The sequence below is a fragment of the Hydra vulgaris genome, chromosome 10 (genome assembly GCF_038396675.1).
Source record: "Hydra vulgaris chromosome 10, alternate assembly HydraT2T_AEP".
Taxonomy (NCBI): Eukaryota; Metazoa; Cnidaria; class Hydrozoa; order Anthoathecata; family Hydridae; genus Hydra; species Hydra vulgaris.
In genome coordinates this window covers 31622399-31647672 of record NC_088929.1, presented here as the reverse complement: position 1 = coordinate 31647672, position 25274 = coordinate 31622399, and the positions used below count along the sequence as shown (strand labels likewise).

Genomic DNA, 25274 nt, shown 5'->3' with positions numbered 1-25274 from the left:
GTTACATTGCTTCTAGCAACAGCTGATTTCTTATTTCTGTCTTTTAATAGATCCGTATATTCTTTATGAAATTTTTCAAGCCTTGTAACTGCATTATCCTTTTGAATTGTAGGAAGTTTAGATCTTTCCCAAATTTCACAAGTTGATTTGATAACTGTTACCGAACTTTCATGTATGCTCAATCCTTTCACCTCATGGTGGAAGAAAAAACATTTTAATACTTCCAAAATCGTTGGAAGCTTAAGATGGGAAAGCATTTATATTGGTTGACCAATTAACCATTTTGCTGTAGAACTGCGTGTTGACATTGCGACTGCAGCCATTTAAAATTTTCTTTAATACTGTGTATGAATGAAAATATATTTTGTTGTCACCTATATTTCCAAACAAAATTAGTTTCGTTGAAACTCGCAATTATATCACTATCTTAAAATACTGTAATTAATATTATTAGTCAAGCAAAATAGATAAACTATTGTAATTTTATTTCAGGAATCACAACACTCTCGATAAAGTCTCGAACTGAACTTAACCATATAATAAACCAATATAATAAAATATAATGAAATTTGGCTTAGTTTGCAATTTATTTTGCCGCTTTAATATGCATTTAAAAAGGAAATGTTGTTTAACAAAAATTATTATGTGTAATAAGAGCTTTATTTTCGTTTTTATTTTATTAAAATCGAACGGTAAATAACCAAAATGTGCACAGAAAACGAAGGTCAATATTTTACTGAACTTTTGAAAATTTTAGAGGGGTATAAAGATCGCCCCAGTGCGACCTCTAAATATTAACCGATTTGGCTGATTTTTTTGGTACAATGTTTTCTTTCATAAATGAACACATTTAGACCTTAGAAATAACAAAAAGTAAAAAAAAAAATTTTTTTGGTCATTTTTGGATTACCCTAATATATATACATAAAAAATAAAAAAGAGAAAAGGTCGGTGTGGAATAGACTAATAAAGACCCGTATTTTTAAAGGTTCCGTCATCTAGTATAAAGAATTAAGACTGTCTATAACTTTACCGCGTTTAGCGTTTGTCAACAAACATGGCGTATTCTGAGTGTTAAAAAAGTTGTGTTTAATAAGATATGTTTTTAAATGCTTTGTATTAAACATATGCTCCTTTTTCCTTATATAATTGTTTAAATTTATAGTTCTATTAAAAAATAGCAATATATATTCCGAAAAAATGTCGGTTTTAACTGAAAAAGAAGTACTTTCAAGGTCATCTGCTTCTGATTTATCGAAGATAAAGAAGTTAAACTGTTGGGGTAGTGATTTATCCGATGTATCTTTGTTAAGAAAAATGTCAAATTTAGAAGTGTTAAATCTTAGTGTAAATAATATTGTTTCATTAAAAGACATTTCTTTTTGCTCACAATTGAAGGAATTATATCTGCGTAAAAATCACATAGAGTTAGAGGAGGTTAAACATTTAAAAAATCTTCCTAGCCTGGAGATTTTGTGGTTATCTGGAAATCCTTGTGCGGAAAAACCTTTCTATAAGGAAACAATTTTACTCAATTTACCTAGTGTTAAGAAACTAGATGGAATTTTAGTTACAGAGAATGATATAGAAAATGCGACAAGTAGTGGAATAAGTCTGGATTTTGAAACCATTATTTACAAACCTTTAAATAATGAGGTTCAAAATAAAAATATTGGAAAAAAAGAAAGAAATGTTGCTTCTAATGATCTTGATAAAAATTTAAATAAAGTCATCGATACACCAGTTATACTTTTAGATGAAAAAATACATACAGTTATTGAGAAACAGAATGAACTAAATTTATCAAGAGTTAATGAAAACTTCAATGATGAGACTTTAAAAAAAAGCCAAGTGTATTCAGTTATAAATAATCAAACTGTTTCATTATCAAAAGCACCAATAACACCATCAATATCATCACTAGCACCAGTAGCATCATCAATTGATTTAGAAAAAGCTAATGAAAGAAGAAAAGCTCTTGGCCTTAAACTACTAGACACAGGTAATACAAGTTTATTCTCTGTTAAAAGTAATGAAGAATCAAGTGAGAAGAGTTTTATTCCAGTGTCTGAATTAATAAGTGTTACAAATTGTGAAGATGATAAGGAAGAAGAGTCAATAACTGAAAAAACTGATTTTAGTACATTTTCAAATACACGTAGTAACTCTGCCACACGCAGTAACACTCTGTCAGCAGTTATTTTACTTCTTGAAACTCTTAACAGTGATGAGCTAGATGAAGTTATTTCTTATGCCCATAAATTCCGTGATCGTGATAAAGTAATATCAGCTAGAAGCTCTTTTAGTGCAATATAAGATATTTATAAAATTAGAAAAAATATAATATATAAAGTTTACTTTTGCCTCATTTTGTAGTTTTGTTTACATTTTATAATTTGTAATACTAAGCTATGTATTATACTATAGTGTTTTGCAGCCATATTGTGTAGTATTTGTTTTAAAGCGTATTAACTTAATGCATATACAAATAAAAAATATTAAATTTACATGGATATTATGATTATAATGTTTTTAAGTATATAATCTATCAATTTTATTCCCAATTTACTGTAATGTTTTTAGTAATTGCTAAATTTCAACAACAAATTTACAACAGATAATGTTATATTTGCATTTGTGTAATATCAACTTTTTAAAACAGTTTTTATTTTTTATTTTTAGAGTTGCTAATGTTTTAACAGATGGGTTATTACTTTTAACTTCATAAATTAAACATTTTGAAAGAATCGATGGAAAAGCTTCCAGTTGGACAATATAGATCTCATGATCCACCAATAAACTTTGCAATCAAGTAATAGTGTGAACACAATTTTTTATACAACTTTTTTTTTTAATAGTTATATTGTTGTTATAACATTTCAAAATAAAGTTTATTTTGAAAGTATGTTTATTCTGCATTTTAAAAAAGAATTACATATTGGAAAGTGACAGCCAGCAATGAAATTCCCTCTGCAATAATTCCAACAAAAGTTGGATTTGACCGTGATGCTTTTGAAATGGTGGAAAGAAATAAGAAAGAAAAGGAAAAAGAGGAAATTGTCATTTTTTGGCAAGAGAAACTTTTTAGTCAAGAAGAATTTGATTATTATTCAGATGCTTTGAATTGCAACACAGCATTAGAACAAAAGTACCATGAAGATATTGAAACTATAAAAAGGTTCACAATTATCTTAAATTATCTTAATTAGTTTAAAAGTTGATTTTCATTGTAAACTTAGTTTATATAAGTTTTTTAATTTATACTAAATTTCAAACTATATTAATATAATTGTTTTCTTAACATTTATTATTTACTTTGTTTAGACATATTTTCCGTAGTTTAACCATTCAGTAGCTCTTCTGATTTTTTAAATCCTTTTTGCTTATTATTTTAAAACAATTGTTTACAAGTTTACAATAAAGTTAAAATTGAATATGCAAAATCAGGATTTACTAGCTTTTTTATTAGTCATATAAAAATGTTGAAATATTTTATACATATATGGCTGTTTTAGTTAAACTTAATTTTAATGTTTACTCTAAAAAAATATTTTTTTTCAACCAATTAACTCATGAATAATATGAATAATAATAACATAAGTTTTGTGTGAGTCATTCATCGTCAGAAAGGAAGTAAAGCGACTTTGATATCTGTACAAAATTAAGTTTATAGTATATGTTAATAGGATAAAGTGCACATTTAAGTTTATTCCAGTGGTAGCTTTGTACCTCAACTTGAACAGCACATAGGATGTTCTCGGCAAAGTCAACTAATATTATACACTCAATGTGATTTAATAACTCTTTAGAGTTTTTAAATTACTTGGCTTGATTTTTGGTTATTGGTGTATAGGCTGTTAGTTTATTTTATTGTATTTTAATGTTCAATAAAGTCTTTGATATTGACTATTTGATTAATTAGTGTATTTCTATCTGTATGTTGCCATTGGTTAATTATTATTTCTTTATTGCTATAATCAGACTTTACTATTATAAAAATTTTTAAAGCAGTATTACTAGGACATAACAGACGTAATGTTGAAATTTTGTGAGTGCATATTACATATGCACTCACACAGTTTTTACCTAATGTCTGTTCTGTACTGGTAAATTGAAGTTGTGTAAGTACATATGCAATATGCACTCACGCAATTTCTATCCGTAGAAATGTCTAGTGTCTTTAGAATTATTACTATTGATAGTGATATCTTCACATTTCCTATAAAAAAATGAAATAATATTTTCTAAAAATTATTTTCAAGTCGATTTTAAATAACATACAAGTACCATAAAAAAATACAGCTTTTTAAAAAAAAACTACCCTTCATCCCTCCTCCATCTAGAAATTAACAAAATCTGAAACATGGGGTATTATTTTTTGGTTTCTTCTTGTGCACCTGCTGTTTCTTATTGTAATCTTTTTTTTTTTTTTTATCTTTTCCACAAGAACAACTGGACAACAAATGTCTTTTAATCAATGCAAGATATTGATGTAAAAAATTAATCTGTCACTTAGGTTTATTATTCTCAGAATAATGAACTTATTTTAATAATAATAGATAAAAACAATAATAAACTAAATTTAGTATTTTATCTCATAAGTTCTAGAGATAAAATATCACAGGTTATCTCATAGGTTTTAGAGACTTTTAGACATTTTTCACAATGTCATTGATAAAGGCAAGTTAAATATTCCATCTCTCATACTTTGGTCTAATCTTATAACTTCCCTAAAACATAAGACCTATTTAAACTATTTAAAAGCACTATTTACAAAAAACTTTCCCTCTAATTCATTTTCTGAATATGATTGTGGTCTACATTGCTGTCACAGTCTTACAAAAGTATTTTTTCCCAGAATCCTCGACAACTTGTGATTTTTTCCCAGAATTCTCTTCATTACTCTCTAAACTAATATTTAATATGTTTTTAACTAAATTATGTTTTCTTGCCCGCTGGAAAATGATATCTGTGATTCCAATTTTTGAAAATTCTTAAGATCCCTTTGACCCCCTCAACTTATTGCCCAATCTTCTCACTATTATTAGCAAAGTCTTTGAACTTTAAGTTAACAAACTTCTTATCTCGTGTCTAACAACAAGCCAAGGGTGTTTAAAGATTTCTTTTTTTTTTGGAGAGCGATTTTCAGATTTAATTTTCATTAAATCTGAAAATCGCTCCCCCTCCCCCCATTACTATTGTCTGCATCCCCCAATTCGAAAAAAAATTAAAAATTGCCTTCCCTTACGACATGGTCTGGATCTGCCCTTGCAACAAGCAATCAACTCTGTCAATCAATATAGATCTTAATCCTCCTGTTCTATAACTAAATGGTTTTAGTGTGCGTTAGATGGGAGTGGTAAAGCAAGTGCTGTTGCTCTTGACATTGAAGGCTTTTGATATAGTCTGGCATGCCTGTCTTCTCCATTAGCTCATTTCATAAAGCATATCTGAGAAGGTTTTTAAATTATTGAATCATTCCTTTCTAACCAATTTTTTATAGTTGTCTTTAACGGCTAACATTTTTCTCCATTACTAGTAACTTTTGAGGTATCAAAGGTTTTGTCCTTGGTTCTATGTTTTTCATCATCGTTATTAATAATCTTTGTTTTAGTTTTACCTCCAAATATTGATGACACAACAATATATTCATAACAAATAGTTAACATCTCTAACTATCCGATCAGTCTTCTCTTTAATATTAAGTGACATCTAAACAAAAGTTAAAACAAAGAAGGAAATATAGTATATAATAATGAATAATGAACTGAAATATTGTATAATAGTTATAATGAAAATGATGACAAATGAAAAGACTAATGAAAAATACATATATGTTTTATAGAAAAAATAAATATAGTTTAAGTGCACCATAGATTTTCATGGTAGTTAGACTTTAGATTTCTCAAAAAAGTTTTATTTACAATTATAATTGAGTAAAGATTATCACAGGTTGTAAATTCTTTAAATTGAAGATTTAAATTATTGTATAAATAGATTTTTTTTTAGGCTACACGGTGAGCGCCCAAACAAAAAGGTTTTCACATACACTGATAGTGATTCATTCACGACATTTGAAGAACACAGTAGCTTGACAGATGGACCAGAAATTCAACCAAACATTCTTACTCAAAATATGGAAAAAGTTTCTGCTAAAAACTATTCTAAATCATTTGTTTCAAATGTACGAAAAAGAAATATTATAGTAAATAAACCAACAGAAGTAAACAGAGTAAATCATGTCACTAACATACCTAGCAAATGCATGTATATCATGTTAGACCTTGGTAGAACAGACGAAGTAAATGGATTTTTTATCAAAGATGAAAGAGTCTTATGCAAAATAAAGGTAACTGGTTTACTAATAATTATGCCAATCTTACGAAAAATTTTTCGAATTGTATAAAATTTTTGTAATTTTAATAGCAAGGTGTTGATTTTAGAAAATATTTATGATGTTGTATTTATAAATTTAACTACATAAAATACTTTTTAACAATATAAAAAATGGTTTTTAAAATAAGTATGTACTTTTTTTTATAAACAAAGACTTTTTTTAAAAACAGTTTTTAAAAAAAGTATATACTATTTGTGTACACAAATACTTAAAAGTAGTTTCTAAACTAGATTTCATTAATTCTCTATACACAAACACCTTTAGTAAATGACTATACGTAATCATTAAGTTACTAAGCATAAATACACTTTCATTGAGTTACTAAGTGTAAACTCATTCAATAGGTTACTTAGTGTAAACACTTTTATTAAAAATATCATCATTACGAAACTCTTTTATTTATGTATATAAGGTGTTGCAACAATAATGTCATAAGTTCTCATTAAGCCGAATTGTCATAAGTTTTTCTTTATATCATTTATGTGGAGTTGTTTAGCTATTCAAGTTCTAAATAGAAAAGTTCTAAGCTAGGTGCAATATGCTAATAATTGTTAAAATTATAATTTACAATAATAATTTTATAATAATTAGCTGATTGATTATAAATTGCACATAATGAAACTTTTATTTTTATAATTTTTTACTCTTACAGATGGATTTCTAACTGTTTAGTTATGTTAATTTTTTAGATTGATGTAAATGGGTTTATTATGATCAAGCCAGATTTAGATACTGGAAAGGTGTTTACAATTGAAACATATAAAGAAAGTCGTGAGCACTATCAGTATACAATTCATCACGCTTCAAACCCTATAGATAAGCTTGAACAACAACAGGAGGATAGTTTGTTTGATGAGTTATTTATTCGACAATCTCAACTTTTAGCTAGACAAGTAGGGGATAATTTCTTTCCCATGCCAAGTCCAAATAATCTTTTTGTTTATTTTTTGTGTGAAATTGTTTCCGCTTGTTGTTTTGAGTATGAAAAACTGTATGTAAAATATCTTCTTGATCTGCCAGATGGTTGGCGCTCTGACTCCCAAAACTGCGCTGGAGTAACACAGAGTTGCAAAGTTAATGAAGTAAGATTTAAATTTTTTACATTTAGTATTAATTAATGATGGTTTATAGTGACTGTTTATAATCTATAATAATGCAGATAATGTAGTAAATTATGGTATGGTGTAGTGGCAGAGCACTCGCTTTATAAGTGAGAAGTTCTGAGTTCATCCCCACCATGTCCTTGGTACCACGCTCAACCTATTCCTCCATGATCTTGTCTGTCAAGGTTCATGTTTCAAAGTTATAGAGTTGATAAAAGGTTGTAGCCACAATTAAAGTAGCCTCCTCGACTGTAGTGGCCTTCTCAGCCACTGCAGTCGAGGAGGAGTTAATATTAAAAAAAATCTTCTATGCCACTACAGTTGGGGAGGTGAGTTAACATTAAAAAAATTGTCTATGGTGATTACAATGATTACTTAATGTCCATTTTAGTTATTTTGATGAATCTATAAAATATAAGCACTTTTTAATCATCTTTTTCTTTTTTTCTTTTTTTTTTTTTTTGTTGAGTTTTTTTATTTATTTAAGTAATTTATGTATATATTTTATGCATTAAATTTGTAACTTTTGTTTGCCATCTTACATGTCTTATTGTTATGTGTTACATGTGTCTTTTTTATTTTTTTGAAGGAACATTTTTTTTGTAGGAAGGAAAAGCGCATTTTTGTTTTCCTTTTGATTTTCAACTACTTTATACTTGGGATCAAGATAATCCAGAGGAATTTGTTAAATGGCCCACATTATTTTTGCAAGTGTTTTCAGTAGACTCTTGGCAACGACACAGAATTGAAGGTGACAAATTAGCTAATTCAAAGCTAATTTTCTAATTTAATTGGCTGGTGGTTCATTAGCAAAAAAAAGGGCTATTAACATTGTAAAAGATCTAATGTAACTTTTTTCTTTATGCAATGATATGTTAAATAAAAAATATTTTTCTGCCAGTTATTTCATTGCATTAATGTATGCGCATAAGTTCATTTAAAAAATTGATTGCATGAGAATTCAATTGTTATTTTGCAAATACAGTTCTTATTTTATAGTACACTGGAACCAAAACAAATTGTTTGATTCTACCATGCTGTTAAAAAAAAATGGTTTTAAAATCTGAATTTATGTTTAATTTATTTAATTTATGTTCAGTTTTTATAATTTATGTTTATTATGATTAATAAGATATATATTTTTTTTTTATTTAAAAAAGATTTATTTTCTTATTTATTGACAGGGTATGGGTATTGCAGTGTTCCTGATGTTGCTGGAACCACCTGCATAACAATTAAAATGTGGAGGCCAAAAGGAGATAATTTGTTTGCTGAAATGAATCGATTTTTTATTGGTGCTTCTCCTGAAATAAAAGACTTATCATACGTAAAAGACCCCGGAGAGAGTGATCGACTCAGCAAATTCTACTTTAAAACCTTATCAACTGGAAATGTTGTTTTGAAAATAAACTCAATGTTTCAGACTGAGTAAGTTTATAACTGAGAAACCTGAAGGTTTAAAAAGAAGCACACTTAATTTCTTAGTTGTTTTTTTTTTTTAAGCACATTTAGTTTATAATATTTTATTTAATTATTAATTATTTTATCAACTGTTAATCAAATCCAAAGATTGGTTTTTTTATGGTTAGAATAATAGAAATACTGTTTTGAAAATAAACTTGATATTTAGATTTAGTAAGTTCATTGCTATGAAAGCTTTCAAGATTTAAAAATAACCATTCTCTTTCCCACTCTCTTTCCCACTCTCTTTCAAAATTTGAAAGGTTCACTATGAAACACAGTTTCATAGCGAACCTTTCCAATGAGTTTTTTTTCAAATGAATTTTTTTTTTTTTACATTGAGCTAGCTTTCTGACATGGCTTAAAAGCATGGTACTTTATGAGGTCTATATAAGACCTTTTAAAGATTCTGAAATAAAGTCAAAAAATGATAATTCTATCTGGCTAAAATATTAATGCTATGCAAAAATATCACTCAAAACCACTTTGAAATTATCAATGAATTAAACAAATTTTTAATCTGAAATTTATTAATTAAAATAATTCATTTGTTAATTTATAAGTACAAGATAAGAAACAATTTGTGGTGTTAAGTTGATAGACTATAGTTTTTAAAAAAGTTTTATTTTTATTTTGTTATTTAGGCCTGTTTTTATTTTTTTGAAAATTGTTATTTGTTTGATTTTATTGTTGCTGTCTTTTCAATACCTTACAATTTTGTATATATTTTTAGTGTTCCTGAAGAAATGCATATGGGAGGGAGAAAAGTTGCATCCAAATGGAAGAAAGCATTTAAAACAATAAGGTATATAGAAAAAAAATATTATTTGACTGGTATGTATAATTAGTAAAGAATTATATAAAACTATTAAGTAAAAATATGCATTAAAAATAATTAGTTAAATAGTTGAATATTTAAGTAAAAGAAGTTTGTAATTAAAAAAAAAAGAACTTTTGTTATACATAAATTTAACATACAAAATTCAGATAAATGAAATGCTGCAAGCATTTTAAATATAATTTGTTACGAAAAGGATATTATATTTTTCAAAATAAATATATCCTTGTAAATCTTCCTACCATCCCATTGAACTGTATTCAACAAGGATTGCCTCTAGTTTCTCATCATGATGTCACCATGGTAGGTATTTTTCTCAGAAACAACAACAAAGTGATTTATTGAGGTTTTTATACACTGCTTTAGATGTATGTTCTGATGTAACATCAGGATCTCCTGCTTATCAAGATACCCCTTGAGGTGGTTCCTGATTAGTGTCAGATTTACTATAGACTATAGACAGATAAACTAAAAAAGTTTTAATCTTATGTTCATAAATAAATAATATCTAAAATCTGTTTTTTTATTAAACTATAGTTCAGACTTGAAAAAATAAAAAAAAAACAATAAAGTTTAATTAATAATTATGAAAGAAAATAGATTAGTTTTATTTTGCTCTATCTTATACCCCATTCACACCAAACCTCCATTTAAATAAACTGAGTCTTAATCATGTCTTATAATAAAAACAACGTGAGGTTGTTTTTATTTAGATAAGCATTGAATGAAAACCTAAAGTTCTAAATTTGATGTTAATGATAAAGTATAAAGAGTGTTTAAAATACCTCTGTTAAAAATTGTTTTTTTGACTGTGTGAATGTGGTATTACTGATATACAATGAATTCCCAAACGGTAAACACCTTTTTTTAACAGAAAAAACAAAAAATTAAATAAGTGAAAAAAATAATTATAAAAAAGGAAAAAATATAATTTGATATATTAGGGAAGGACTCCACAAATTGTTAGTGACAAAGATAGTATAGCTGAACTGCACTGCAAAACCCAGGGTTTTAATGCACGGATGCTGCATTCAGAAAATGGAATAAATGCAATATTCTGGCATGACATCCTAGAAAGAGCAGATAAAAAAAGTAAGGTACTTCAATATCTAAAACTACACCTGAATACCATGGTGATCTGTATCAACAAGAAAAGTGACACTATTCAAATTTGAGTAACACTATTCCTATAAAAGGTGTAGCACTTTTCCTGAATGTACACTATTTTCTGTACCCTTTATTTATTTGGTTTGATTGGTAATAAACTTATGTCGTTAATCAAATCACGAGATTGGGTAATGCATTATCATTTATCCTGAGAGACAAAGGCTCCCATACTAAATTTTGGCTCGAGTCTCAACAATGGTAAATCCAATTGTAATCCCCATTATGTATAACTTTAATTCATCAAAAATTTTTTTGCAAATACATGGGTATATAATTTTAAGTGAAGCATAGATTCCACCAACTTATTTTTATAACTTATTTCTCTTTATGGGAAAAAGTTTCATTCCAAAACAGCATTCAGCAGTTAACTCAAACAAAGACTAAAAAAAATTAACTTTCTGAAAATAATAGTACTGACATATGACAAATGAATAATAATACTGACAATGAATTACCTCCTCAATGTTTCCATAAATTCCTGATATTTAATTGATATCATATCTAACCGGCATGGATTAAAAATATTTATATTTGTATTGCATCTATATATGAGGTTGGCCATCAAATTGGTACCTTCTGAACCTTACCTTCTGATATCATCTCCTAGAAATCTGATAGTCCTTTGAACTTCTTTTATCCATCAGCTCATTCTATATTATTTAATTTTATTAGTCATAATTCTAACAAGTTGTCTAATTTAAACAAATAATAAGACAATTGACATAATTTAATGTAACAAATTAGAGTTTTGATGTATTTTGTGTTAAATATATGTGTTTAACTTTTGCAATTAGTCTCTAAATTAGACATTTTTTGGTTTGAGACTCTTGCCAGGTCATTTTTAAATTGGAACAAAAGTACCCTCAAAAAACACCTCTAGTATCCCCCCAGTTGATGAATACTAGTTAAAAAAAAATTCTTTATCTTAAATACGATCATAATTTATAATTAAACTTTAAATTTCATCAAAATATATTTTGATACTCAAAAGATATGGTCATATTAAGTTTAAAAGCCCCTATTTTTTGGAATCTTTCACATATTTAGGAAAAAAGGTTGGCAATTAAAAAAAGATTATATTTTTTGCGGTTTTAGTTTGTTTTCAACAGTTTTTATGTCAACCTAATGGAAAAAGTTGCTTAAAAAAAAACTGAAGTAAAAATAACATTAAAAATCTCTAAAAAAAAAAATCAGTGTATAAAAAGACCTTTTGAAGGTCATTCATGCGTGACTTGATCAAAATGTTAGACTTGCTTTTGTTAAAAGCACTGTTAAAAATTTTCAAATATGACTAGAACTTAACCTTTTAAGAAAAAATACAAGATTTAGTAATCTGAAAATAGTTCTATGCCTGCCAGGATACCGAGGTTATATAGGAGACACAAAGAATACTACAAAAAGAATCCCAGTCAACTCTAAGGTGGTTGTAAGAAGTTTAATGCAAGGTAAATATAATAAACAAAAAGTATGAGATAAAAGGTGAGATCATAGCATGATCTGAACTAATGGAGGAAAAGGAGAAGGTGAGCATTTATGTTGTCAAAAACAACAATGAATTATTGACTGAGGGATAACGAGTAAGAGCAAGGTCAATTTAATCAGAAACAACATTGAAAAGAGTGGAGTCTTTAGAAGAAAAAAAACAGTTAAGAACTAAAAGAAAGGTGTCGAGTGAAGAGGTGTTAAATGAAAGCACAATAATGAATATTCAGATGATTCTAACTGGTGTCATGACAAATTGGTGTCGTGACCCATAGCCAATCATGTGACTATCCTAATCTTTGCAAATCAAAGGACAATAGCCATCAATATTGAGGTTTAAAAATGGAACAGTTAAATTTTAGTCTTTCAAAGAGCAACTACGTCTGGTTTATTTTGCAACAGATATGATTCAACTTATGAAAAGTTTCTTTGACCATAAATAATTATAAAAGATAGATTGAAACAATAATGGTTGATGATGGTTTTGATGGCGTTTTGTTTTCAATATTTTTGTAGGTATCATAATAATGTTTAAATTTTTAGGAAACTTCATCATAGATTGTGCATGGCACCGCAAATAGTAGCGCCTTTGACTCAGTCCTGCTAATTAACCCTAAGTCATAAAAAAATTGTCCTTATTTGGTTTTGACAATGCATACTAAAAGCAATAACAGGGACACCATCCATGCACATTCCATGCACCATCCATGCACATTGTTAATGCTCTTATATTTATAGCTTTTGATGGAATCTCTTTGAGATTGGAGGTTTGAGAAATCTTACTACCAACTGGCCTTAGACAGCTGAAGGCAGTTTACAAATGTCCAAGATGAATATTTTTATTGAGATACCATCTATAGTCTTTACTCAACCAAAAGCCATAAGGTAGGGAGAGGGTATTTAAGTCAGATTTAATTTTTCTTAGCCATTGCCTAATCTGCCTGTATCCTACAAAGTAGCAGGATGACAAGTAACTAGTTGATCGCGATGATGATTCTGATCTGACCTCTTTTTTAGAATGATGATAAATTTTTTAAACAGGGCTTTACCGTTGGGGAAAGGGTAACTGATATTTTGTAAGTATGTTAGTAATATATATATATATATATATATATATATATATATATATATATATATATATATATATATATATATATATATATATATATATATATATATATATATATATATATATATATATATATATATATATTATAGAACATTGAATTTATCACTAAAATTATATTCCGGAATTTTGAATCTTCAGTTTTTGAGGTGGCTTTGGGCTTCTAAATCAAGTCTTTATTATTTTTTTGTGTATTGTATATATTAATGTTATGTATTTATTTTAGTGCGTTTGCTTCAACTTCCGATTCTTTGGCAAAAGTTTTAGGTAATTTTACTGAACTATTAAAAAAAAATTTAATAAATTTAAATTATTAAAAAAGAAGAAGAAATTTGTTTTACTTTTTTATTCAGTCTTTTTTTTTTTATCTTTTGCAGATGCCTTTAACCAAGCACGAAAAAGAATGTTACTTGTTCGGTCTACTTTGCCTTCAATATAAAACTCGAGTTTTTCTATTCATATACAACTTGAGCATTAAAGTTACAATGTGTTAACATCCGAACCATAAAGCTGTTTAAATGGCTAAACACTATTTGACATAGTGTTTGATCCTAGTATGCCAATCAAAAAAGAACAATAACAACGGAATTATTGCTCCTAAAATAAGCTAACTAGAAGTTGATTATAAAAGTGTTACACTTTTTTTAGTAAGAAAAATAAATTTATTTAAAAAATCGATAAAGTGTGTAGTTGATACCTAAATATTAACGTGCTGCAGGTTACGTTTAATCACTTTGATCACGTTTAAAATTATAAATACAATGAAATAAGCATAAGTTTAACCCTTATGTTAATACAAAACCTTGTTTAGCACCCGGGTACCTATACTATATATATTACAGTCAAAAGTGATAAAACAATACATAGTCAGCGAAACAAATATTTTATTATAAATTTTGTTTAATTCAAGGTGGCCTATAAGTCACTTTACATTTTAAAAATTAAATAACTTTTTCTTAAATAACTGTATTTAATTATTTTTTTATTACAAAGTTTAGAGTCTGTAAGTTAGTTCTGATTTAGTTACGAAAGATAATGTCTCTTAAATAGCCTCCATTCTCGGCTTCACAAAGTCGAGCTCTTTCTAAGCTATTCTCCATGACACTTCTTAACATCTGAGGCTGTAGGGAAAGAATTTCCTGTCGTATGTTTGCCTTAAGTGAGATGCCAAGTTTTTGAGAACGCCTCCGAGTGGATGTGGTTGGATTCTCTTCAATGCTACAGCTTGCAGCTTCAGTATTTTCACGTGTACGTACTAAACGACCTCGTCCACTTCTAGAACTATCACTTACAGAGCCATGCTCTTGAAAAAGCATCACTAGGTTCAATATTACAGGCCTACTAGAGGGATATCGAACATTGAAATGGCGCATATACAATCTTTGCGTTGCAACAATTGACCGTCTATTTTCAAAGCAAAATTCAAATATCTTCACTTGTTATTCTGTTGTAAACTTATCCATACCAAAAATCTCCAAAGATTATGTTTTTTAATTCTGAAAAGAAAAATAGTTATATATTAATAGAAAAATGTTATTTAATCTTTAAAATATGAAGTGACTTATGGGCAACCTTGTATATGTCGATATAATTATTAATATTAAGTATGAGATTTTTTTAAGTAAAAAAAAAAAAAAAAAAATATATATATATATATATATATATACATATATATATATATATATATATATATATATATATATATATATATATATATATATATATATATATATATATATATATATATATATAGCGGAAAGTTTCAATAACTGGAACAACACCTTAATTGGAACACTTGTATTTATTTTTGAAAAAAAAGATTTATGGCTATATTTTGCATTTTTTTAGTAAAATACCTTATTTTCTACGTTTTAACACATTTTGAAAGTTAATCCTCAAAAAATGCATGTACACCATTGATTTAAAGTTTTTCTGCGTCATTTTTTTTTGGTGATCTAATTTCTTGTTCACACTATTTTGATCGCGCTAGGTAAACTATATTGCTATAGGTTAAACGGTTTTTTTGTGTTTAATTCGATGGGATTTAAAATGCAAAATGACAATATAAACTTATCTTACAAGTTACTAAAAACATGATATTGCAGTAATATAACAAAATAGTCCAAAGTTTCCTTGATTGGAACTATAAAGTTTTTATTTACTTAATCAGTAATAAAATCAAAGGGTTGTAGAAATAGTTCAAGCGCCATTTAAAAATATTTAGTAACAGCAATGAACTTTAAAAAAAAAAAAAAACTTTATTTAGTGATTTTTAATCAATAAATTAAAAGAACGTCATACCAATTGAAGCTTTTATACAACTTTTTGCTTGTAGAATTTCAGTTTGTCATGGTCTGTTAGTATTAATGAAATCATAAAATTTTTATAGTTTAGCCGTCGTTGGTTAATAAAACATTTATTCCTTAAGTGTATATATATATATATATATATATATATATATATATATATATATATATATATATATATATATATATATATATATATATATATATCTGTGTGTGTGTGTATATATATATATATATATATATATATATATATATATATATATATATATATATATATATATATATATATATATATATATATATATTTATATATATATATATATATATATATACATATATATATATATATATATATATATATATATATATATATATAAGGGATAAATATAATGGAATTGAAGGAAATATATTTTAATGATACTTAAAGGTTAAATAAGCACCGTTGTATTACTGTAAACAGCTTGTTTACAGCAATTCAAATAAAAAGAGAACTAACTACTAACTTTTTAGGAATTAATATTGATGAAAACCTTAGTTAGAAGTATCACAATGATTTGTAGTGCAACAAAGTTGCTCGAAATATAGGAGTAATGTACAAAGCTAGAAATGCTTTAAACAAACACAGTTTAACACATTTATATTTCTTTTTAATCCATTGTCATATAAATTATGCAAATATTGCTTGGGGTAATACCCATAAATCTAAACTGCTACCTCTTTATTGTCACCAGAAGCATGTTACTCGTCTTATCAATTATAAAGATCGATTTGGTCATGTCAAACCATTATAATTTAAATGAAAATTCTTAATATTTATCAGCTGAATATTTTTAATATACTTTGTTTTATGTACAAATGTAAAACTAACGCTTCTCCTGCTTCTTTTCATAATCTATATACCTTAAAAAATAAAAATAAATATAAATTAAGAAATGATAATCTAATTCGGCAACCTTTTTCTCTACCAAATTTTGGAAAGTCATGTATTTCATATCGAGGAGCTTTTCTTTGGAACAAAATAGTTTTGAAAAATTTTGATTTTTCCCAGGAATGGAATTATCTTTCATTCAAGAAAAAACTAAAAAAAATTATTTTATCTTTTGAAGACATTTTTTTATATCTTTAAATTCTTCTGAAAATGAATATGAAGCTTATTACATAAGGTAATATATAATAGTATATCTGATCCACATCTTATGTGTTTATGAAAACAGTACTTTTTAAAATATTTTTGCACTTATATATAAAAGTATCATGAATTTCTTTTTACCAATTTTATTTATATATTCTTACGAAATTTATGTTCTCGCTTGTTATTACTACGACATTGTTTTTTTTATTTTCTTTTGTTTTATGCTTCATGTTAATTTAATGTATATAATATTCACGAGCGGTTCTCAATGATAAGGCTGAAGGTGTTCTGCGAGTCTCCGCGTTCTTTTTTTTTTTTTTATTTGTATACCTGTATACCTATAATTTTTACATGTATACTTTGTTATATTTTTTTATTGTATAACGATTTTTATCTTAACTATCTTATTGCATAAATTTATTGAATATTTAAGAAAAGAACAAAAATATTAAATATATATATATATATCAGGTTTTTTTTTAACAATTTTTCCCACACCAAAAACCTTGAAAGTTGACCTTACTTTGTTGACTGTTAAAAGTCTGTTATGCTTGTCATCTTCATTTTCGTATCTTTACACAAACTGCTGTATCATTCCAATTGCTCATTCAAAATGATCATTGACAACAATTAACATTTTGGCAAAGTTTTTAAAATTCTTAAAGGAGAACTGGGTGTGCTAATATTGGGGTGGGAGTGACAACCAGTCTCTCACTATCTGATTATCCAACCCTACTATTGAAAAAATAATATATGAAAACTCATTAGTCAAAAAAGAGAAGGGTTTCATTCATGAAGAACCTTCATATTATTTATGATATTAATCTTATCTATTCGATCTTTGCTTCTATTTTTAAAATAATCTGGATTCGGCATTTGGAAGGAAAGTAAAGCATCTGAAATGGCAATTTTTTTAACCATAGAAATATTTTTATCCAAAAGAGCCAAGGGAACAATCGTTGAATTAAGATACCATGTATCCTTATAAAGAGATGCTAATACAGAGTCAACTGGCTCCGGATTGGAGCAAACTTTCTTATACTCTTTCATCTGAAAGATTGCATTAAGATAAGACGTAGGAAATTGAATTGCTTTATGTGCTTGAAGGTACTACCTTGTGTAAAAAGATATGAATATACTATGAATTCACAGACGAGTTTCAAATCTTCGCGTAGATTATTATTTTCTTGCACAAATGTCAGTGCTTAGATAAAAGCTGAAGTGTATGGTAGTATAAACTCTTGTTTATAACCTAGTATGATGAACAGTTCCAGTTTTCTTTAATTTGCAATGTGCAGAAGGGGATAAATACTGCATGGTTAGTTCAGCCAACTCTCTTCAGTCATTCCTCATATTGCGTTTTTTAGTAATATAGGTCTCACAGTAATCTAAAGTTTGCCTTGCAGCTTCCTCAAAACTGTTCATTCTACGGTTTTTCGATCAAAAGAGGTCAGGTTATCTTTGTAGTATTCGAATTTAGGGTTCTCAAACTTATGTTTGAACTTTACGAATAAGGGATTTTCAGGCCCTATGCTATTCTCTTTTATCACTAATTCACAGAAATGAACCATTGTAAGCTCAATGATATGGTGTCTACATGCTAGTAGAAGAAGGTATTTGTCTACCTCTCTTGCAATCCTAATAAGTGATCCTTTCTTAGAACCAGTATTACTTGAAGTTGTATCAAGGCATACTCCGCATACATTTAAAAAGAGGTCTTATTCTTCTAGTATTTTTATGATTTCTATATACATATCTTCACCTAAAGAAGACGGCAAGGCAGGTACTCCAAGAAGATGTGACATCCCCTCAATGTTAACAAGCCCAGCTAATCTTTCATTCTTCTGTCTTTTTCCCTGATTCATTTCAAACAAAGTCTTTCCGTCAAAATGAATTATACATGGATAACAGCTTTTTTCCACGGCCTTTATATCTAATTTATCAATTTCTGCAGAATCCTCGGCAGTTTTTTTCATCTTCCTTAATGCTGTTAAAGCACTGGCTTTGCATTTTGCAATATCAACTCCACAATCTTGAAGAATTTCTCCAGTTACTTTTTGTAAGACATTGGGGGAGATATCATTTGCTGTAGCTATGATAGATACATTTCCATCAAAAATATTCTTAGGGAATTTGGCAATAATGTTACAACCATCTGCTCTTCTATGATGCCAAACTTCGGGTTCAAATTCTGAATCAGAATCAGCACTAGTGTCAGTGAAACTCTAATCTAGTTCTGAGGTAGCGTCAACCTTAAGAGATTTGTCTTCTAGCCTTGTCCTTTTCCTCACACCTTCAGAAACCTGAAATTTGTTTTAACATAGTGTTTATGTGTATTAACAAATAATTTATGTTAAATTAGCAAATTTTAATAAAATAGGTCAAATTAACCCACTAAAAACTACATAAAACCTTTTTGCTAAATTTTCTATCTTCTAATCCCAAAGTGAAATTTCTCGGTTGTTCCTGGTCTTCTAAAAAAGTTAAATCATCATGCTTATCTTTATCTGAACGTTTTTTATCCATCCTAATTTGGCTCTTCAAATTTGTAGAATCTTATCAAATCTGAATACTTCTTGTCCATCTTGATTAGGTTCTTAATAATATTTTTATCTGACATTACTTGAAATCCTGCTTTAAGCCATGATCTTTTAATCAAGTCTAAAATGCATTCACAATCATCTACTTCACATCTCTCTGGGACCCTTATAATCATCTACTTCACATCTCCCTGTAACCCTGTAAATCTTGTTAGGAGGACATGATAAAATTGCTGACTTTTTAATATTATGAGGAAGTAGTGATCTTCTGTAGGCAATGTGTTGAAGAATATCCATTCCAGTAGGGAGTTGAAGACCTTAAGAAAAAAAAATCAATATTTTAATTTTTTGAAAAAAATTTAAAATTCAAAACAATTTTTTTCAATTAGATATGTATATGTAATAGCTGGTTTAGCCTCACTTATGATAAAAAATTTGTTTTTGATTGATCTGAGAAATTTCCTCTTCCCAATATCTGTTACAATTTTTTTTCCATTTTTGAATTCAATCTAAATAGATTTAATGGTCTGTAATTAGTTAAACACTTCAATACAATTTTACTTTATATTGTAATTCGATAAATAACAATCAAGTAAATACGAAAGTTGTTTACAACAATAAAATAATGTAACGCAATTTTTTGTACATTTTGTTTATAAAAACTCTTAGCGACTTAAAAATACTGAAGATACTCAGCACATTTTCTCCAATATTATTTTAAAAGAATTTTTTTATTGATTTTCATAACCTAAAAAACCTGCGTAACATAAAATTTTCATTTTTCCTTTTGCAAATATTGTTTTAACAAAGAATATGTAAAATATATGATGACCCTTTTAAAATGAAAATAAAGATAAAAAATAACAACAACGAGAGAGAGAGACTCACAAATATAATACTCGTAAATACATGATGACCCTTTTAAAATGAAAATAAAGATAAAAAATAACAACAACGAGAGAAAGAGAGAGACTCACAAATATAATACTCGTAAATATTTTAAAAACAATTAAATTTAATAAAAATAATTTTTTCTTCAGGATGAGTGCTGCAGAAAGTAAAACTTACTTGAAAGCAATGTTTGACAATAAAGATGATTTATTAAATCATCTTTATTGTCAAACATTGAATCCATTAAATGGACTCTCTATTAGATTTGTTCCATTAAATGGACTCTCTATTAGTGAAACGAAGATTACCGCACTCTATATGTAATCTTTCAGCTTCAGATAACGATTCAGAAAATGAAGAAGCAGAAACTATAAATTTAGCAAAGCTAAACATTCAGAAGAAAATTTCCACAACCGTGAAGAGCAGAAAAAGTTTGATTCCTTTAGTGGTGAGAATGAAGAAGAAAATGAAGCAGAAAATGCATAGCCAGAAATTTCAGTAATCAACAGTTTTATTGCTAAAGATAAAACTGTGCTGGTGGAAACTTCACCAAATCAACATTAAGCTGGAGCTCACAATGTTTTACGACAGTGAAGTGGTTTTACGACAGGTGGTTACAAAGTGGTTCCCATCGCAGCACAGAGATGCTATTAGTTGTAGAAACCGTTTTTGGTTATCATAAAAAACAGTTTTTGGTTATCATGAAAAAGTGTCATTGTGTTCTTACGTACAAAAAATTAAACTCAATTCTACTATCAACACAGCATTCAGACAAGGCTGTGAGTGGCAATGCAATATAGAAACCGGATTTTATTAAATATTATAACAAATATATAGCTAGTGTTGATACTATGGATCAAATACTCAAAAGATACACAAGTCAACGACAATGTTCAAAATGGACAGTGGCAATTTTTTTTTGACATATTGGATATGAAAGTAATAAAATGATTAAGAAGAAAATTATGAAAAGGCGTAATTTTATGCACCTAATATAACTAAGTTAAGAACTTGTCAAGCCAATGATTAAATAACGAATGATAGTTGTGATGCGCAATTATAAAACTAAAAATGCTGTTGAAAATATCATAGGCCATCAAGTTACAACAATTTTAGTAGATCCCGGTTAATTGGCTTAGCGTGACACAACCGGAAGAAAAAAAGTCACGAGATGCTGTCACGTGTGCAACAAACTAATAATAAAAAGAAGAAGAAAAATACGTAAGACTTGTATTAAATGTCAACTGCCGGTTTATGATAAGCATCCAACAAATGTTATAAAATGTTTGGAATGCAAGAAAATTATTTTTATAACTAAATAATAGTTATTTTTCTTCTACTTTTTCCATAAAGTTTACTTGCATGCGTTCATAAACATACTTTTAGTTTTTTAGGGGTACAAAAACATTGTCGGTACCCCGTCGCTCTATTCATACCAGGTATGAATGGAGCGATGTTTAAAGTTTAAACAGATTTTTTATCCTTTTATTTTTATTTATTATTGCAATACAGTGGAAACCTGGTTATTAACAGGGTTAATCCTATTTTTTCAACTAAAAATTTTGATCAATAAGATGTTTTAAATTTCCTAAACAAAAACATTCTAATAGACGAAATAAACCCAAATCACAAATTATTCTCACAACTTGATTTTTAAAAACTTTTATCAACGTCACAAAAGAATAAATTAAAGATCAAAACAGCGTAAAAATCCATCAAGATAATTTCGCAATTTAGCTATAGATATATATAGGGTGTATACTTAATTTCTGACCCCCCACATGTTACAAACACAAGATTTGAGTTGCTCTCTTAAATGCAACTTTAGCCCGAAAAATACTATAGTATGTATTTTGGTGTAACTATACTTTCTGCACGTAAAACGCTCACTTCAGATAGGATATGACCTCAGAAAATGTTTATGGGAGCCATTTTGTCAACATACATAAAAATGATATTTTCATTCTCCTTGTCTTCCACGGCCTTTGGCATTATGACTATAGTTTTAGCACGATTTTTAAGTAAATTGTCCTTATTACTCCTTAATATGTGATCTTAGTTTGCCAATTAATAACACATTTTTTCTTCACTGTTTATGACGTATTGCTACTCTTCGAAACCGGGGTCAGAAATTAAGTTTACACTTTTTTAATGTTTAGAATTTTGGCTAAAAGAAATAATCAGCATTATTTTTATTTGCCTTATTTATATCAGTGATACTTAGTGTCTGTTTATGATTTACATTAATTACTCTGTGTGTATTTATATGTATTATATGTATATGTTACTAACATGTATTATATAACATGTGTTTTTTAGCAATTTACTCTGAAAATTTGTGCGGCCGTGGCGCAGTGGTTAGAGCGCTTGCTTTATAAGCAGGAGATCCAGGTTCGAAACGAGCTCTGGACAAATTTTCGCGTCATGGTAAGGAAGGAGGCGTGAACTTCCTGGTTAAATGCACTTCCGCAGTGCTCTGTGACAAGACCGTTAGGACTTCTTGGGGCACCTAAAATAAAAATTTAAAAAAAAAAAAAAAAAAAAAAAATGAGTTTTGATAAACAGTTACTTCGTCACCGAATTCAAGTTTTATGTAGTCAAGGATTAAGCATTAAAGAAATCACTAGACAGTGTAAAGTTTCTCGAAATACTGTAAGGAAGTGGGCAAGAAAACAAGAGGGTGACGTCGCAGATGCTCAGCGACCTGGAAAGCCAACAAAGTTTTCACCATGAACCAAGGACAAGGTCAGAAAGTGGGTCAAAGACAAAGTCGGAGTTGGAACAAGAACTGTAGCTAAGAAACTGAATTTTTCAGACAGTTACAAAGAAAGAGGAAAAACAATTTCACACAGTGCTATCAGTAAATACTTGCGCAAGACCACATGGGGAAAGCATGCCTATACACAGAAAGTGAAATCCATGTTGTCGCAGAAAAACATCACTTATCACGTAAATTTTTGTACTCGTTTGCAAGAAGAGGGATTCGCAGATGACTCACCGGATGGTAAAGTGAAACGAGCTCACGTATTGTGGACTGATGAGAGTCCAATTGAATTATATCCGGCTCCAAACCGTCAAAATCAAAGAGTACGTACAGCAACACCAGAGTCAATACCTTATGTTCGACGTCCGAAATTCGGTCTCAAGATTATGATAGCCGGCGGCATTTCTCGATATGGCAAAACTGATCTGGCTGTTGTTGAGCAAAATAAAACTGTTGATGGAAAATATTACCGTGATATTATTCTACCTGTGTACAAACGTGCAGCTGATGATAAGACCATCTTTCCTGTGAGAAATAAAGTTATTCTGATGCAAGATGGAGCAACTTGCCACACGGCAAGAGCAACAATGAATATGATCAACAGAGATTTTCCAGCAGTGTGGACCGACTGACCTGGCAACTCGCCCGACTTAAATGTCATCGAACATATTTTGTCAAGACTCCAGGACAGTGTTTTACACAATCCTCGACCTCGTAATCGTGAACAGTTGATCAGACGTGTTGAACAGGATTGGGCTGCCATTACGCAAGAAGAGTGTTTTCGCCTAGTAGAAAGCCTGCCAAGGAGAATTACCCAATGCATAGAAAGAAATGGACAAAATACTGATTACTGACTATTAACATATATTCTTTGTCTAATTAAATTGATATGACAGTAATAAAATGGTATGTGTTGAAATACCGTATTCTTAAACCGAGATATAGGGGGTCAGAAATTAAGTATACAACTAAAACTAGACATTAATAATATAAAATTAAACCCTAATATTTTAGTTTTTGCTGACAAAACAAGCAACATTTACCAAATTACCCCAGAAACTCATCAAAAAATACTGCGCGATAATATTTCTAATAATTATACAAAAGCACCAAAAAACTTGGAAAACGCCATTAATTTAGAAGCTCAAAACATCGTTAAAAATATTAATTTAGATGCGAGAATTGAATCAGTTGCACCAGCGCAAGCGTTTGTTACACTTAAAGATCACAAACCAAATTTTCAAAATAAACTCCCTTGTAGGCTACTAGTACCCTCAAAAAGTGAACTAGGGCACGTTAGTAAAATAAAACTAGACAAAATTGATAATTCTATTCGGAAAAAAAATAGGTTTACATCAGTGGAAAAATACCACTGATGTTTTAGATTGGTTTTCTAAAATTAACAATAAAAATGAATGCACATTTATACAATTTGATATTATTGATTTTTACCCCTCAATTACAGCAGAAATTTTAGATAAAACAATAGAATTTGGAAAATCCCATTTAGAAATTACTGAGGACACTATCCGTATAAGTAAGCACTGCAAAAAAACTTTACTCTATTTTGATAAGGAAACGTGGAAGAAAAAAACCACGCACGAATGCTTTGACGTAACAATAGGAAGTTACGACGGAGCAGAAATTTGCGAATTTGTAGGTTTATATATTTTAAATACCCTAGCTAAAATAATCCAAATTAATCAATTAGGTCTTTATCGCGACGACGGTTTAATAATAATGCATAAAAAATCAGGGCCACAACTCGATAAAATTAGAAAAGATATTATTAAAGTTTTTAAAAATATTGGCTTCCAAATTGAAATAAATATAAATTTAAAAATAGTGAATTTTCTTGATGTTACATTTAACCTCTCAGAAAGATCCTATAAGCCCTACAAAAAACCTAATGACGAATTATTGTATATTAATGTGAATTCGAACCATTCCCCTCAAATTCTAAAACAAATTCCAATTTCAATTAATAATAGGCTAAACCAAAACTCTTCTAATGAAAATATTTTTAACTCCTCTAAACGCGTTTATGAAGATGCCCTTAAAAAAAGT

General features: G+C 28.4%; 2 protein-coding genes across 2 annotated transcripts; both read left to right on the top strand.

Moving 5' to 3' along the window:
* Positions 1–1037: 1037 nt before the first annotated feature.
* LOC100206134 (leucine-rich repeat-containing protein 40) lies at positions 1038–2355 on the top strand. Its single transcript, XM_065807787.1, has one exon. The coding sequence runs from the start codon at positions 1201–1203 to the stop codon at positions 2314–2316; it is 1116 nt and encodes a 371-aa protein (XP_065663859.1). The 5' UTR covers positions 1038–1200; the 3' UTR covers positions 2317–2355.
* A 306-nt stretch (positions 2356–2661) lies between these two features.
* LOC100209656 (tectonic-like complex member MKS1) lies at positions 2662–14216 on the top strand. Its single transcript, XM_065807786.1, has 9 exons — positions 2662–2812; positions 2930–3178; positions 6010–6349; positions 7087–7479; positions 8107–8251; positions 8685–8928; positions 9695–9766; positions 13801–13841; positions 13952–14216. Exons 1-9 carry the CDS (start codon positions 2751–2753, stop codon positions 14011–14013), a joined length of 1608 nt encoding a protein of 535 aa, XP_065663858.1. The 5' UTR covers positions 2662–2750; the 3' UTR covers positions 14014–14216.
* Positions 14217–25274: the final 11058 nt, after the last annotated feature.

Coding starts and splice junctions, on each gene's coding strand:
- LOC100209656 (XM_065807786.1), top strand. CDS start 2,751: ATGGAAAAGCTTCCAGTTGGACAATATAGATCTCATGATCCACCAATA. Junction 3,179..6,009: donor GATATTGAAACTATAAAAAG/GTTCACAATTAT, acceptor ATTTTTTTTTAG/GCTACACGGTGAGCGCCCAA. Junction 9,767..13,800: donor AAAGCATTTAAAACAATAAG/GTATATAGAAAA, acceptor TATTTATTTTAG/TGCGTTTGCTTCAACTTCCG.
- LOC100206134 (XM_065807787.1), top strand. CDS start 1,201: ATGTCGGTTTTAACTGAAAAAGAAGTACTTTCAAGGTCATCTGCTTCT.